Here is a 13,857-nt window from a genome sequence, read left to right as displayed (position 1 = left end):
CCATTGAGCCCTTCAATGGTTATTTCTTATTTTAGTGATAATTTAAAGGTTAGTGCAATCCGGGATCATTGGGATGTCCCTACCCTAAACCCTATCCTTCCCCTAACCTTAACTATAACCCTTACCTAATCCTAACATTAACCCTTACCTTAACCATATTAAATTTCAACTTCAATGGGATAAGGTCCCAAGGATCCCATTTAGACTTAAAATGTAGGGGCGGCGACTCATTAGAATATTTTGGGTCATAGTTTGTTCACAGCTCTTTTTGTGCAACCGTGAGTGAGAGTGTCCTTCCAGTTGATCTAATCTGTTGTGTTATGCTATTAATTATTATGTATGACTACAGCCAGTAGTGTCTTGTGAAAGAGTCATGTATGACCTTCTGCTAATTGAGAACTGCTGAATAAGTCAGCAGTTCTCAACTGTCTCCTTGGGGACCCAGCTGTTTCAGAGCTTGCACACCTGATTTAACTTGTTAATATAACACAATAAAACCTATGGAATTTTAACAACATATGGCTACTAAACCAGAATAAAAAACCATGTATGTTTCTACAAAGAACCTTTGAGATTTAGAAAGGTTCTTTATAGAACCATTCTCCATAAAGGTTCTATAAAAAAAACTTTTAAAGGGTTCTATATAGCTTTTAAAAAAGGGTTTTAACAATAGTGGAACCCTTTTTTGGTGCTAAAGAAGCTTTTTTAATGGGTATTTATAGAATTTTAGGAAAGGGTTCTTTATAGCACCGTACAGATTCCATTTGAGCATGGTTATTCATAGAACCTTGAAAAAAAAAAATGTTCCATATAGCACCACAAAGGATTCTGCTATGGTTACGAGCCACTATAGTAGAGAAACATTTGTTTTTAGCGTGTAGCATGCCACAGTTGTCACCATTTTTAAAGACTGCGCACCTAAAAGAAGGCTACTTGTTTCAATAATGTTCATATAATCTCAATACTCCCCATACCCATTAGGTTGTTGCGACCCACATAAAGAGGGAGGTGGTACAACGCGGATAAACCAACATTTATTCGTTCCAACTCATGTATTTCGTTGAAACCGGTATGGCAGTCCCCGCCTCCGTGTATAAAAGCAAGAAACAAAGAGTACAATCTGGCCTGGATTACTGGGAGCACAGCATTAGCGGAAGTAACCCGCCTAGCTCACTGTCCGTCGCGAACACGCTCAGTCACCAAGGTACAGTAAAACTACTTCATAGTTTATATGATACCTCTTGCGACCAATGTAACGTCAAAAATACATTGCATGTCTTCAACTGGTATATTTCAGACCTAATTCGTTTCTATATTCCGTGTATATAATCGTTTAATATCGCGGTAAACATGTCGTAGGCTAGTTGTAGCTCTTCTAGACAGACAACCTTTACCCTCTCGAATGGCGATATGTCATCTGGCGGGAATGAATTTGCTGAGTGATTTTCCACATAGTTTTACCTGGAGACGCACATGGGTGCCATTCGGGATATTATCCTACAGAATATATGAATACATTGGTGTTTTTATGACATTGTATTTGTTCAGTGTTGTAAAACGGTGTGTTGGAACGAATCAGGGTGTATTGATGCTTTGATTTATTAGGATCTCATTAGCCGACGCCTTAGTTTGACTGGGATCCGACACATTGACTACAAATACATTAGTCAAAATACTCTTGCGCTCATTTGAATGAGTTGCAACTTCCATTTTGTAGGATTTTGCAAACATGTTACATTGTGTTGTGTTATACAAGTGTTCAACATTAATTGTGCTCTAACACCGATTACAGTAGTGTATATTGAGGTCATAAAGCGAGTGCGCAGAAAGTAGCCCTCTTGCTCTTCCTGGTTCGTGGCACCACGCTGGGCGTTGGCGAAGATGGCACATTCTGGCACTCCAGTTCTCTCACTTGTATAGGCTTGCGCTGTAAAGGCGAGGGAGTGAATTTGACAGTAATTTACAGGCAGCTCAGCTCAGTAAATTACTGTACTTCATATTGCATTACATCTACTCTAATATAAAAACAGTGACACAGCAAATACTATGTAAAGGCACACTGTACAATACCCAAGAAATAACCTTTTATCTATTGTTTAAAACAATAAAATAATGCTAGTTGTAATTAATGAATGGATAAAGGGAGGAAATTCATTGAGGGGAAGGGTTTATGTTTGACTGTGTTTTACTTTAATTACTTAGCATCCAACCTGCTTGCACCAATCCTAAGTAATGTGTTTACACATTACATCATATCATACATCCCTGCTGTTTCATTACAATGTCAATGACTATTTGGTGTTTTATATCACTTTATATCACTTAACCAAGGCTTCCAAACTGGTAGCAACTACAGGGCAAAACAGACCAAAAGGACAGGGCAAAATGCTCAACCAGTAAAGTTTAAGACTGACACTCCAATCTGTCCCTTAAATTGATGAGGCACTATAACAACAGGGGGTAAATTGGTAGCTCATTCTCACTAACTGCTGGCACAAATGTAGCCTCTTACAAGGCACACCTCAAAACGATACATTGCACCCACTAGTGGTCAAAAGGTTTTTGTCTGTCCAAAAATACGGTACACTACTGTATTCTGTGGGGTGGAATTACAGTACCATTTGAAATTCAGCAATTCTTTCCCCACCCACAACATTTTCCCAAAATGCACCATAATTTACAGTATGATGCAGTAAAATGTTTCAGTGTTTTTATGTTGATAAAACCCCAAAATGACTGTAATTGTTTTTTTGTCGTACACCGTATAGGTGCAGTGAAATGTGGTGTTTTACAAGGCCAGCCATAGTACTACAGCACCACTGGAGCAAATTAGGGTTAAGTGCCTTTCTGAAGGCCACATCAACTGTTTGTTTTTTTCCCCGTTACAGTGGCTACTTCTTGGTGTAGGTAGCTATTTAAACGTACAGAGGATTGCGTGCATACTGAGCGGCACACTTCTGGTCATGCGCAAACGTGATTTTGATGCAGGTGATTATGGAAGATTATCTTCTGGCAGCGAGCGAGTCAAAGACCTTACAGAGCATGACAGTTGTCAGATGCAACGTTAGAGGTGTTACCTTGCAATGGGAGTCCGGTGTGCACAGTGTCTGCGTCTCTATTCATGAGATTGTCCCGTGATGGGGTCGAGGGCCTCGGCACCGCGACTCAAAACCCAATGTGCCAAATGCACGTAGGTAACGTTGTCTACACTGATATTCAGTGGAATTTGCTTATTTACTCTCCTCTACCCCCTCTCTCCTCTACCCCCTCTCTCCTCTACCCCTCTCTCTCTCCTCTACCCTCTCTCTCTCCTCTACCCTCTCTCTCTCTCCTCTACCCTCTCTCTCTCTCCTCTACCCTCTCTCTCTCTCCTCTACCCTCTCTCTCTCTCCTCTACCCTCTCTCTCTCTCCTCTACCCTCTCTCTCTCTCCTCTACCCTCTCTCTCTCTCCTCTACCCTCTCTCTCTCTCCTCTACCCCCTCTCTCTCTCCTCTACCCCCTCTCTCTCTCTCCTCTACCCCCTCTCTCTCTCTCCTCTACCCCCTCTCTCTCTCTCCTCTACCCCCTCTCTCTCTCTCCTCTACCCCCTCTTTCTCTCTCCTCTACCCCCTCTTTCTCTCTTAACCCCCCACCCCTCCTCTCTCTGCTCGTCACTGTGTACCTCTCTCTCTTTCTACTGTCATGTTCTTCTGTCCTTATAGCGCCATGTCAAACGAGGAGCGGACGTTCATTGCCATTAAGCCAGATGGAGTTCAGAGGAGGCTTGTCGGAGATATCATCAAGAGATTTGAGCTAAAGGGCTTCAAACTGGTGGGGATGAAATTCATCCAGGTACGTTATTCTACTAACTGTAATCTCTTTTATTTTATTTCAAATGTTATCTATATAATCCTTTTCACATTCAGGACATTATTAACCAGTAATTAGGACTGAATGGCAGGCCTATCCATTATGTAAATCAGCTATCTGACAGATATTCTTAAAAAAAAAACATGTATCTTGAACCTTGACAAAAGTCAACTATAGTTTGTGTGTATGCATTGATACGTAGTCTACGTGTGCCTTTAAAAATATATTTGTAGTGCTGTTCTTTTCTATTGATGTTCTGTATTATGTCATGTTTCATGTTTTGTGTTGGACCCCAGGAAGAGTAGCTGCTGCTTTTGCAACAGCTAATGGGGATCCTAATAAAATACCATCTAAGCAAGAACTTGTGCCAATACACAATGATTGGACATACAATACAGTAGAGTACAGTAGGCTACAGTATAGTACATTAGGGTAAAGTCGGGTACATTTGTACATTAGAGTAACTATAGAAAATATATTCACGTCACCAGATAATTGATTAAAATACATTGTTTTGCAATAAAGGTTTACAGTAGCTTCAACAGCACTCTGTAGGGTAGAACCATGGTGTAGCTGGAGGGCAGCTAGGTTCCGTCCTCCTCTGGGTACATTGACTTCAATACAAAACCTAGGAGGCTCATGGTTCTCACCCCCTTCCATATACTTCCACAGTAATTATGACAACTTCCGGAGGACGTCCTCCAACCTATCCGAGCTCTTGAAGCATGAACTGACATGTTGTTCACCCAATCAAAGGATCAGAGAATCAATCTAGTACTGAAAGTATAAGCTACACCTAGCTAGCACTGCAGTACATTAAATGTGTTAAGTAAGCTGACCCAAAGAGGGAGGGAGAAAATAGTTGAACAGTTTTGAACAAAAATGAAGGAGAACGAGAGATATTTTGTTGTATTTTTCTTTCACTTAACTAGCGAATGCAGCTAGCTAGTTTAGCCTACTCAAACACCTGGCTAAAACAGAGAGGGATGCTATGTTAGCTAGCTGGCTATGGCTATCCAACAGAGAGGGATGCTATGTTAGCTATCTGGCTATGGCTATCCAACAGAGAGGGATGCTATGTTAGCTAGCTGGATATGGCTATCCAACAGAGAGGGATGCTATGTTAGCTAGCTGGCTATGGCTATCCAACAGAGAGGGATGCTATGTTAGCTAGCTGGCTATGGCTATCCAACAGAGAGGGATGCTATGTTAGCTAGCTGGCTATGGCTATCCAACAGAGAGGGATGCTATGTTAGCTAGCTGGCTATGGCTATCCAACAGAGAGGGATGCTATGTTAGCTAGCTGGCTATGGCTATCCAACAGAGAGGGATGCTATGTTAGCTAGCTGGCTATGGCTATCCAACAGAGAGGGATGCTATGTTAGCTAGCTGGCTATGGCTATCCAACAGAGAGGGATGCTATGTTAGCTAGCTGGCTATGGCTATCAAACAGAGGGATGCTATGTTAGCTAGCTGGCTATGGCTATCCAACAGAGAGGGATGCTATGTTAGCTAGCTGGCTATGGCTATCCAACAGAGAGGGATGCTATGTTAGCTAGCTGGCTATGGCTATCAAACAGAGGGATGCTATGTTAGCTAGCTGGCTATGGCTATCAAACAGAGGGATGCTATGTTAGCTAGCTGGCTATGGCTATCCAACAGAGAGGGATGCTATGTTAGCTAGCTGGCTATGGCTATCCAACACTGGAACTCTTCCAAGGTAAGCTTTTGGTTTAATTAATTTATTGCCACCGGGGCCTCTGGTGTAACTGACTGTATTCATTCCACTGATTCTGTTGAAAAACTTTCTCAAAAGCAGAAGCAAACATAACGGAACGTGGATCAACCAGTGGAGGCTGGTGAGGGGAGGACGGCTCATAATAATGGCTGGAATGGAGTAAATGGAATGGTATCAAAAACATGGTTTTCATATATTTTATTCCATTCACTCCATTCTAGACATTATGAGCCGTCCTCCACTCAGTAGCCTCCACTTGGATAAACATACCTGAATTTGTCCATTATAAACTCTCTTATTTTAAACTGTTGGACTAATGATTACACCCTAGATTATCTAGATGCAGGCAAGAGTGTGCAAGGCGGTATTGAATGTGTCACTGTCTGTCACCTTGAATACTCAAATTTCTCTACCTGAGTGCGCCTACGTTGTAAACTTTCATTCATAGGCTAGGTTGTAGCAACCTCGTGGTGGGTATAGGGAAAATTAGAGTAACATGTAGTAGCCTAAACCTATCATTTTTACATTGAATATGGTGTATTTAGAATTAAAGCCATGCTCATAAAAAAAATGATCGTCCTGCCTCATCTTAAAAGACACCAACCACCACTGAGTGCGGTAGGGTACAGTGCAGTATGGGTACAGTAGGCTACATTAGGGTTCTGTACAGTAGACTAAATTAGGATGCTGTACAGTAGGGTGCTGTACAGTAGGGTAGAGGACAGTGCAGAGGATCTTGCTGACTGTTCTTATCCACAGGTGTGATTAGCATTGAGTGGTGTCTCCTGATTCTCTGTGTGTTGGTCTGTGGCCAGGAAGGCTGCCTGTGACCCCCGAACCCAGGGATCAGGAGGGCCCACTGATAATAGTCACTCTGTTTACGGTGGGCTATTTCAGGGTTAAGCGCATGCAGTCAACTGGTTCCTGGTTACAAGCTCTGGTGACTTCCTGTGAATGTACAAAACATAAAGAACTCTTTCCATGACATAGACTGACCATGTGAATCCAGGTGAAAGCTTTTATCCCTTATTGATGTCGCTTGTTAAATCCACTTCAATCAGTGTAGATGAATGGGAGGAGACGGCTTAAATATGGATGTTTTAAGCCTTGAGACAACTGAGATATATATTGTGTATGTGTGCCGTTCAGAGGGTGAATGGGCAAGACAAAATATGTCAGTGCCTTTTTGAACAGGGTTTGGTAGTAAGTGCCAGACGCATCAGTTTAAGTGTGTCAAGAACTGCATTGCTGCTGAATGATTCATGCTTAACAGTGTCCTGTGTGTATTAAGAATGGTCCACTACCCAAAGGACATCCAGCCAACTTGACCCAACTGTGGGAAGCATTGGGGCAGCATCCCTGTGGAACGCTTTCAACCCTTTGTAGAGTCCATGCCCCGATGAATTGAGGCACTTCTGAGAGCTAAAAGGGGTGCAAATCAATATTACGAAGGTGTTCCTAATGTTTTGTACACTGGAGCTCTCCAGATATTGGCTGTAGCTTTACCAAACCCTTGTTGTATGGAGAGCGTCTGCTAAATCCCCCCCCCCCCCAAAAAAAAATGAAATGCATGTTGTCGACGTGATTGTTCAACATAGCCCAGTGTATTTTGCCGTGATATGCCTTGTGTGTGTCCCTATGGATATGATGGGTTATTGACGGTTGTGGCTGTTGTGTCTGACTAACCCAGGCCCCAGAGTCTCTGCTGAAGAAGCACTATGCCGACCTGAAGGACAGACCCTTCTTCCCTGGTCTCGTCAGCTACATGGCCTCCGGCCCAGTGGTGGCTATGGTAAGACAAACGTTCCTTGTTGTGTTCATTGACATGATGTAAGCATCTAGTTTCTCCTACAAGAAGACAGAAAAGACTACACATTCTAATGCTGTGGTTCCTGATAGCACCTGTAACGGGGAACTGTGGTTTCTAATAGCACCTGTAACGGGGAACTGTGGTTCCTGATAGCACCTGTAACGGGGAACTGTGGTTCCTGATAGCACCTGTAACGGGGAACTGTGGTTCCTGATAGCACCTGTAACGGGGAACTGTGGTTCCTGATAGCTCCTGTAATGGGGAACTGTGGTTCCTGATAGCTCCTGTAACGGGGAACTGTGGTTCCTAATAGCTCCTGTAACGGGGAACTGTGGTTCCTGATAGCTCCTGTAATGGGGAACTGTGGTTCCTGATAGCTCCTGTAACGGGGAACTGTGGTTCCTAATAGCTCCTGTAACGGGGAACTGTGGTTCCTAATAGCTCCTGTAACGGGGAACTGTGGTTCCTAATAGCTCCTGTAACGGGGAACTGTGGTTCCTAATAGCTCCTGTAATGGGGAACTGTGGTTCCTGATAGCACCTGTAACGGGGAACTGTGGTTCCTGATAGCACCTGTAACGGGGAACTGTGGTTCCTGATAGCTCCTGTAATGGGGAACTGTGGTTCCTGATAGCTCCTGTAATGGGGAACTGTGGTTCCTAATAGCTCCTGTAACGGGGAACTGTGGTTCCTAATAGCTCCTGTAACAGGGAACTGTGGTTCCTAATAGCTCCTGTAACGGGGAACTGTGGTTCCTAATAGCTCCTGTAACGGGGAACTGCACCATAAACACATTCGCTATCTGTACCAATGTCAGATCATAACTTTGATCCTCCAGGCGTCAACATATTAACCCTCCTGTTGTGTTCGCTTCATGTTAATTGTGTTTCCAGTCCAAAATGACCTCCCCATTACAGCTGATTATAAATCCATAATACATACATTATCACCTAATGTTGTGTTAGTTCTTTTTATCAACTTAAGTTCTTGTGAACATTACAGGTTTTGAACTTCTATTTCCTATTCATGGCCTGTAGGCCTTATTGACCTGAGCTCATACAACTCATTTTTGAGTAAAAAAAGCATAATGTATGGATTATTTTGACTATAACAAATACTCAGATGAAACATATTGTGCTGTTTATCACAGACTACTTTGTGTCAAAGTTTAACAAGGACTCTCCTCCTCACCAGCGTCATGATCAAAGATATGACCAAGAGCCTCACATACAGTTTATCGTTTGGTCATTGTGCTGCCACAGAATTAATTGTGAACAAGGCCTCAAAAAAGCTTTATATACCAGGGCTGTGAGAAAAGTTATATATATTATTGAAACAATGTTGCGATTGTTTGTGAGAATGCCAGCAGGTGTGGTTCCCCGTGGGGGTTGCCATGGAAGCCAAGAAGGTGTGAGCGTGTGTTTGTGTGCTCAAACACACATGCATGTGAGGCGTCTGGGAGAGGAAGTGTGTCCATCTGATGAATGTTCATGTGGCTGAACTCAGTTTTATACACTAATTCTAGTCTCACCCATTCATTTCTAATGACCGGTCGGGAACACCACAGGTTTACAAAAGTTAAATAAAACACCCAAAATGTCATGAAAATCATCAACATGTATTTTGTGTGTTCAGATGCACTGTGTGGACAAAGTCATGGAACCTTATGACAATCAGATTAAATGAACAGCATTTTTCACAGAGAGAACTTGTAAATCGGTCCAATTCGTCTGGAACGCAGCAGGAGGGTTAAGACTAGTACTTCTATCTTGAAATGTATTTGACCGCTGTGCATAGAAATGGAAGATCAGAAAGAATACTGTGTTAATAAAGCGTTATCCCTCTGTGTGTGGGGTGCCAGGTGTGGGAAGGGTTGAATGTGGTGAAGACCGGCAGAGTGATGCTGGGAGAGACCAACCCTGCCGACTCCAAACCCGGCACCATCCGAGGAGACTACTGCATCCAAGTGGGCAGGTGAGAATCAATCGCAGTACGAGACATAACACAGTGATCCTATAATGTAAAGATTCTATGAAGCCTCAACCTTTATGATGGATAATAGGTTTATCATCAGGGCCAGGACCATACCAGTATCGCGATACTCGTTATATATATATATAAATCACACACACACTTTATGGGGTATTTTCACTTTTTATTTAGACAGGGATTTGAAGTGAGAGGGGAGACAGAGAGAGCGAGGGAGATGCAGAGCGGTGTCTGGGACAGGATTCGTACCCATTCTGAGGGTGTAGTATTTGTGCTGCAGGGCGGTGTAGTATTTGTGCTGCAGGGCGGTGTAGTATTTGTGCTGCAGGGCGGTGTAGTATTTGTGCTGCAGGGCGGTGTAGTATTTGTGCTGCAGGGCGGTGTAGTATTTGTGCTGCAGGGCGGTGGCGTTATCTGTGCAGGTTGACGCTTATTGTCATGCGTCTTCTCCTGGAGGCAGAATTGAGCCATTTCTCCTTAAATAGGCTGGCTGCAAGGTCAAAATTGTTTATATTGTAAACCCTTTATGAAAAGAAAAATGTGCTTTTTGGTCTTAATGTCAGGTTAGGCATTACGGTTAGCAGTGTAGTTAAGGTTAGGGTTCAAATCAAATTGTATTTGTCACATACGCTGATACAACAGGTTAGACCTTACAGTGAAATGCTTACTTACAAGCCCTTAACCAACAATGCAGTTAAGAAAAAAAGTATTTACTAAAATAAACTGAATAATAAAAAAATGAATTTAAGGAGGAACAATAAAATAACAGTAGTGAGGCTATATACAGGGGTTACCGGTACAGAGTCAATGTGGAGGCTATATACAGGGGTTACCGGTACAGAGTCAATGTGGAGGCTATATACAGGGGGTACTGGTACATAGTCAATGTGGAGGCTATATACAGGGGGTACCGGTACAGAGTCAATGTGGAGGCTATATACAGGGGTTACCGGTACAGAGTCAATGTGGAGGCTATATACAGGGGGTACCGGTACAGAGTCAATGTGGAGGCTATATACAGGGGTTACCGGTACAGAGTCAATGTGGAGGCTATATACAGGGGTTACCGGTACAGAGTCAATGTGGAGGCTATATACAGGGGGTACCGGTACAGAGTCAATGTGGAGACTATATACAGGGGGTACCAGTACAGAGTCAATGTGGAGGCTATATACAGGGGTTACCGGTACAGAGTCAATGTGGAGGCTATATACAGGGGGTACTGGTACAGAGTCAATGTGGAGGCTATATACAGGGGGTACCGGTACAGAGTCAATGTGGAGGCTATATACAGGGGGTACCGGTACAGAGTCAATGTGGAGGCTATATACAGGGGGTACTGGTACAATGTGGAGGCTATATACAGGGGGTACTGGTACAGAGTCAATGTGGAGGCTATATACAGGGGTACTGGTACAGAGTCAATGTGGAGGCTATATACAGGGGGTACCGGTACAGAGTCAATGTGGAGGCTATATACAGGGGGTACTGGTACAATGTGGAGGCTATATACAGGGGGTACTGGTACAGAGTCAATGTGGAGGCTATATACAGGGGGTACTGGTACAATGTGGAGGCTATATACAGGGGGTACTGGTACAGAGTCAATGTGGAGGCTATATACAGGGGGTACCGGTACAGAGTCCATGTGGAGGCTATATACAGGGGGTACCGGTACAATGTGGAGGCTATATACAGGGGGTACTGGTACAGAGTCAATGTGGAGGCTATATACAGGGGGTACCGGTACAGAGTCAATGTGGAGGCTATATACAGGGGGTACCGGTACAGAGTCCATGTGGAGGCTATATACAGGGGGTACCGGTACAGAGTCCATGTGGAGGCTATATACAGGGGGTACCGGTACAGAGTCCATGTGGAGGCTATATACAGGGGGTACCGGTACAGAGTCAATGTGGAGGCTATATACAGGGGGTACCGGTACAGAGTCCATGTGGAGGCTATATACAGGGGGTACCGGTACAGAGTCAATGTGGAGGCTATATACAGGGGTTACCGGTACAGAGTCCATGTGGAGGCTATATACAGGGGTTACCGGTACAGAGTCCATGTGGAGGCTATATACAGGGGGTACCGGTACAGAGTCCATGTGCGGGGGCTTTGTTTATTCGAGGTAATTAAGGTAGTATGTACATGTAGGTAGAGAAAGTGACTATGCATGGATAATAAACAGTGTAGCAGCAGTGTAAAAATGGGGGGTGTGGACAAAGCAACTAGTCTGGGTGGCCATTTGATGAACTGTTCATGAGTCTTATAGCTTTGGGGTAGAAGCTGTTAAGGAGTCTTTTGGACTTAGACTTGGCGCTCCGGTACCATTTGCAGTGCGGTAGCAGAGAGAACAGTCTATGACTAGGGTGGCTGGAGTCTTTGACAATTTTTAGGGCCTTCCTCTAACACCGCCTGATATAGAGGTCCTGGATGACAGGAAGCTTGGCCCAGTGATGTACTGGGCCATACGCACTACCCTCTGTAGTACCTTGCGGTCGGAGGCCGAGCAGTTTCCATACCAGGCGGTGATGCAACCGTTCAGAATGCTCTCGATGTTGCAGCTTTAGAACCTTTTGAGGATCTGAGGACCCATGCCAAATCTCTTCAGTCTCCTGAGGGGGTAAAGGTGTTGTTGTGCCCTCTTCACTACTGTCTTGGTGTGTTTGGACCATGATAGTTTGTTGATGTGGACACCAAGGAACTTGAAGCTCTCAACCTGCTCCACTACAGCCCCATTGATGAGAATGGTCCTCCTTTTCCTGTAGTCCACAATCTTCTCCTTTGTCTTGATCATGTTGAGGGAGAGGATGTTATCTTGGCACCACACTGCCAGGTATCTGACGACCTCCCTATAGGCTGTCTCATCATTGTCGGTGATCAGGCTGTGTTGTCGGCAAACTTGATAATGGTGTTGGAATCGTGCTTGGGGATGCAGTCATGGGTGAACAGGGAGCGCTGGAGGGGAATGAGCACGGACCCCTGAGGGGCTCCAGTTTTGAGGATTAGTGTGGCTGATGTTGTTACCTACCCTTACCACCTTGGGGCATCCCGATAGGAAGTCCAGGATCCAGTTGCAGAGGGAGGTTTTTAGTCCAAGGGTCCTTGAACTTTTAGGGCACTGATCCTAGACCTGTGCCTGGGGTTATGGTTAGGTTTAAAAACCAGATTTGTATGACTTTGTGGCTGTGCCAGCTAGTGCCAGCTAGTGACCACTGCAGCGCTGCCTTCAGAACAAGCTCTCCTGCATTATCAGCCATCAGGCACTATTTACATCGCTTTGACAACTACAGTACTTTCAAACTCTATCCATAGTCCCTAAATATAAATATATTTCCTTATGTCATTAAATTATAATAATCGTTCTTTCCTTATTGTTTCAGGAACATCATCCATGGCAGTGACTCCGTAGAGAGTGCTAACAAAGAGATCAACCTGTGGTTCAAACCTGAGGAGCTGTGCAGTTACACTAGCTGCTCCAGCAGCTGGCTCTACTGAGGAGCTGAAGGCTACAAGTTGCCCACAGGCACAGGTCTAGGATCAGTTTACCATCCATAAACCATAACCATCAGCATTAGAAAGTGGGAATATAAATCTCTTCCTGGCCACTGAGGACCACACCACTTCGTGTTCATCTTCTGTACCCATCTGTAATTGGTCCATCGCTGATTCCATTCATTCCTCCGGACGTACAGTTGTCATAGTGGAAATGTTTTTTATTGTCATTTGTTCAGCTTTCCAATAAAAAAAATCACAACCCCTTATTTTTCCTTGTTGTTGATTATAACACATCATTTTCTATAGATGTTATTGTACGTTACATCATGAGCATAAACCTTTCTTTGAACATAGACAGTTTAATAGTGCACCCCTGTCTTGTGTGCCTCGGTGCTGTGACCAGATTGACATTTCAAACATTAACAGGCAGGCCTCGTCACTGCCAACATTAAGAGGGATTAGCCGGCTCCATAATCTCAGATTGGGATTAACTGTAGATCTGCTGCTTTGCTCAGTTGAGCTAACGGTCAACCTAATGGTAGAGGAGCGGTTGGGACCTGGGATGACACTAAGGTTGGCAGCATCACGCACGTGCACTCACACAGAGAACAGAATATGCTAAGAATAGTGCTGGTGTCATTGGGAAGGTGTGACCTGAGATGCCTATCGTGAAAACACCTGAGCCCAGCAGGGTCTTATCATCTGGCAGATCTCTGTAGTCCGTCTCATTGCAGGGGTCTCCAGAGACTCACTGGGTGTCCACTACAGGCTACAGTGACCTCGGAGCTCCAATCCTCAGGTCTGGCTCTCATCTCCAGGACGTTGCCCACAAGTCCAAAACACCATTTTGTCTTATCTTATCGGCAGGGGACTCATCAATGGCCTTCTCGGCGTTCTGTTGAACCGACTCAAACAAGTTGATGCATGTGTCCATTTCTGATGGATTTATAATGATTTGAGGCGAAGC

The 13,857-nt window shown here is 44.2% G+C and overlaps 1 protein-coding gene across 1 annotated transcript; it reads left to right on the top strand.

Annotated features, from left to right (window-relative positions):
- The first annotated feature begins 1,140 nt into the window (after positions 1 to 1,140).
- On the top strand, positions 1,141 to 13,154 carry LOC100135963 (nucleoside diphosphate kinase). The gene is given in 5 exon segments (NM_001124303.1): positions 1,141 to 1,204; positions 3,703 to 3,832; positions 7,279 to 7,380; positions 9,259 to 9,371; positions 12,776 to 13,154. Coding segments are annotated over 4 exon segments (456 nt in total). The 5' UTR covers positions 1,141 to 1,204; positions 3,703 to 3,706; the 3' UTR covers positions 12,891 to 13,154.
- Positions 13,155 to 13,857: the final 703 nt, after the last annotated feature.

Source organism: Oncorhynchus mykiss, chromosome 16 (genome assembly GCF_057628025.1).
Source record: "Oncorhynchus mykiss isolate SJ-2025 chromosome 16, ASM5762802v1, whole genome shotgun sequence".
Classification (NCBI taxonomy): Eukaryota; Metazoa; Chordata; class Actinopteri; order Salmoniformes; family Salmonidae; genus Oncorhynchus; species Oncorhynchus mykiss.
Note: the sequence above shows the minus strand (reverse complement) of the source record. Positions and strands in the feature narration are given on the sequence as shown.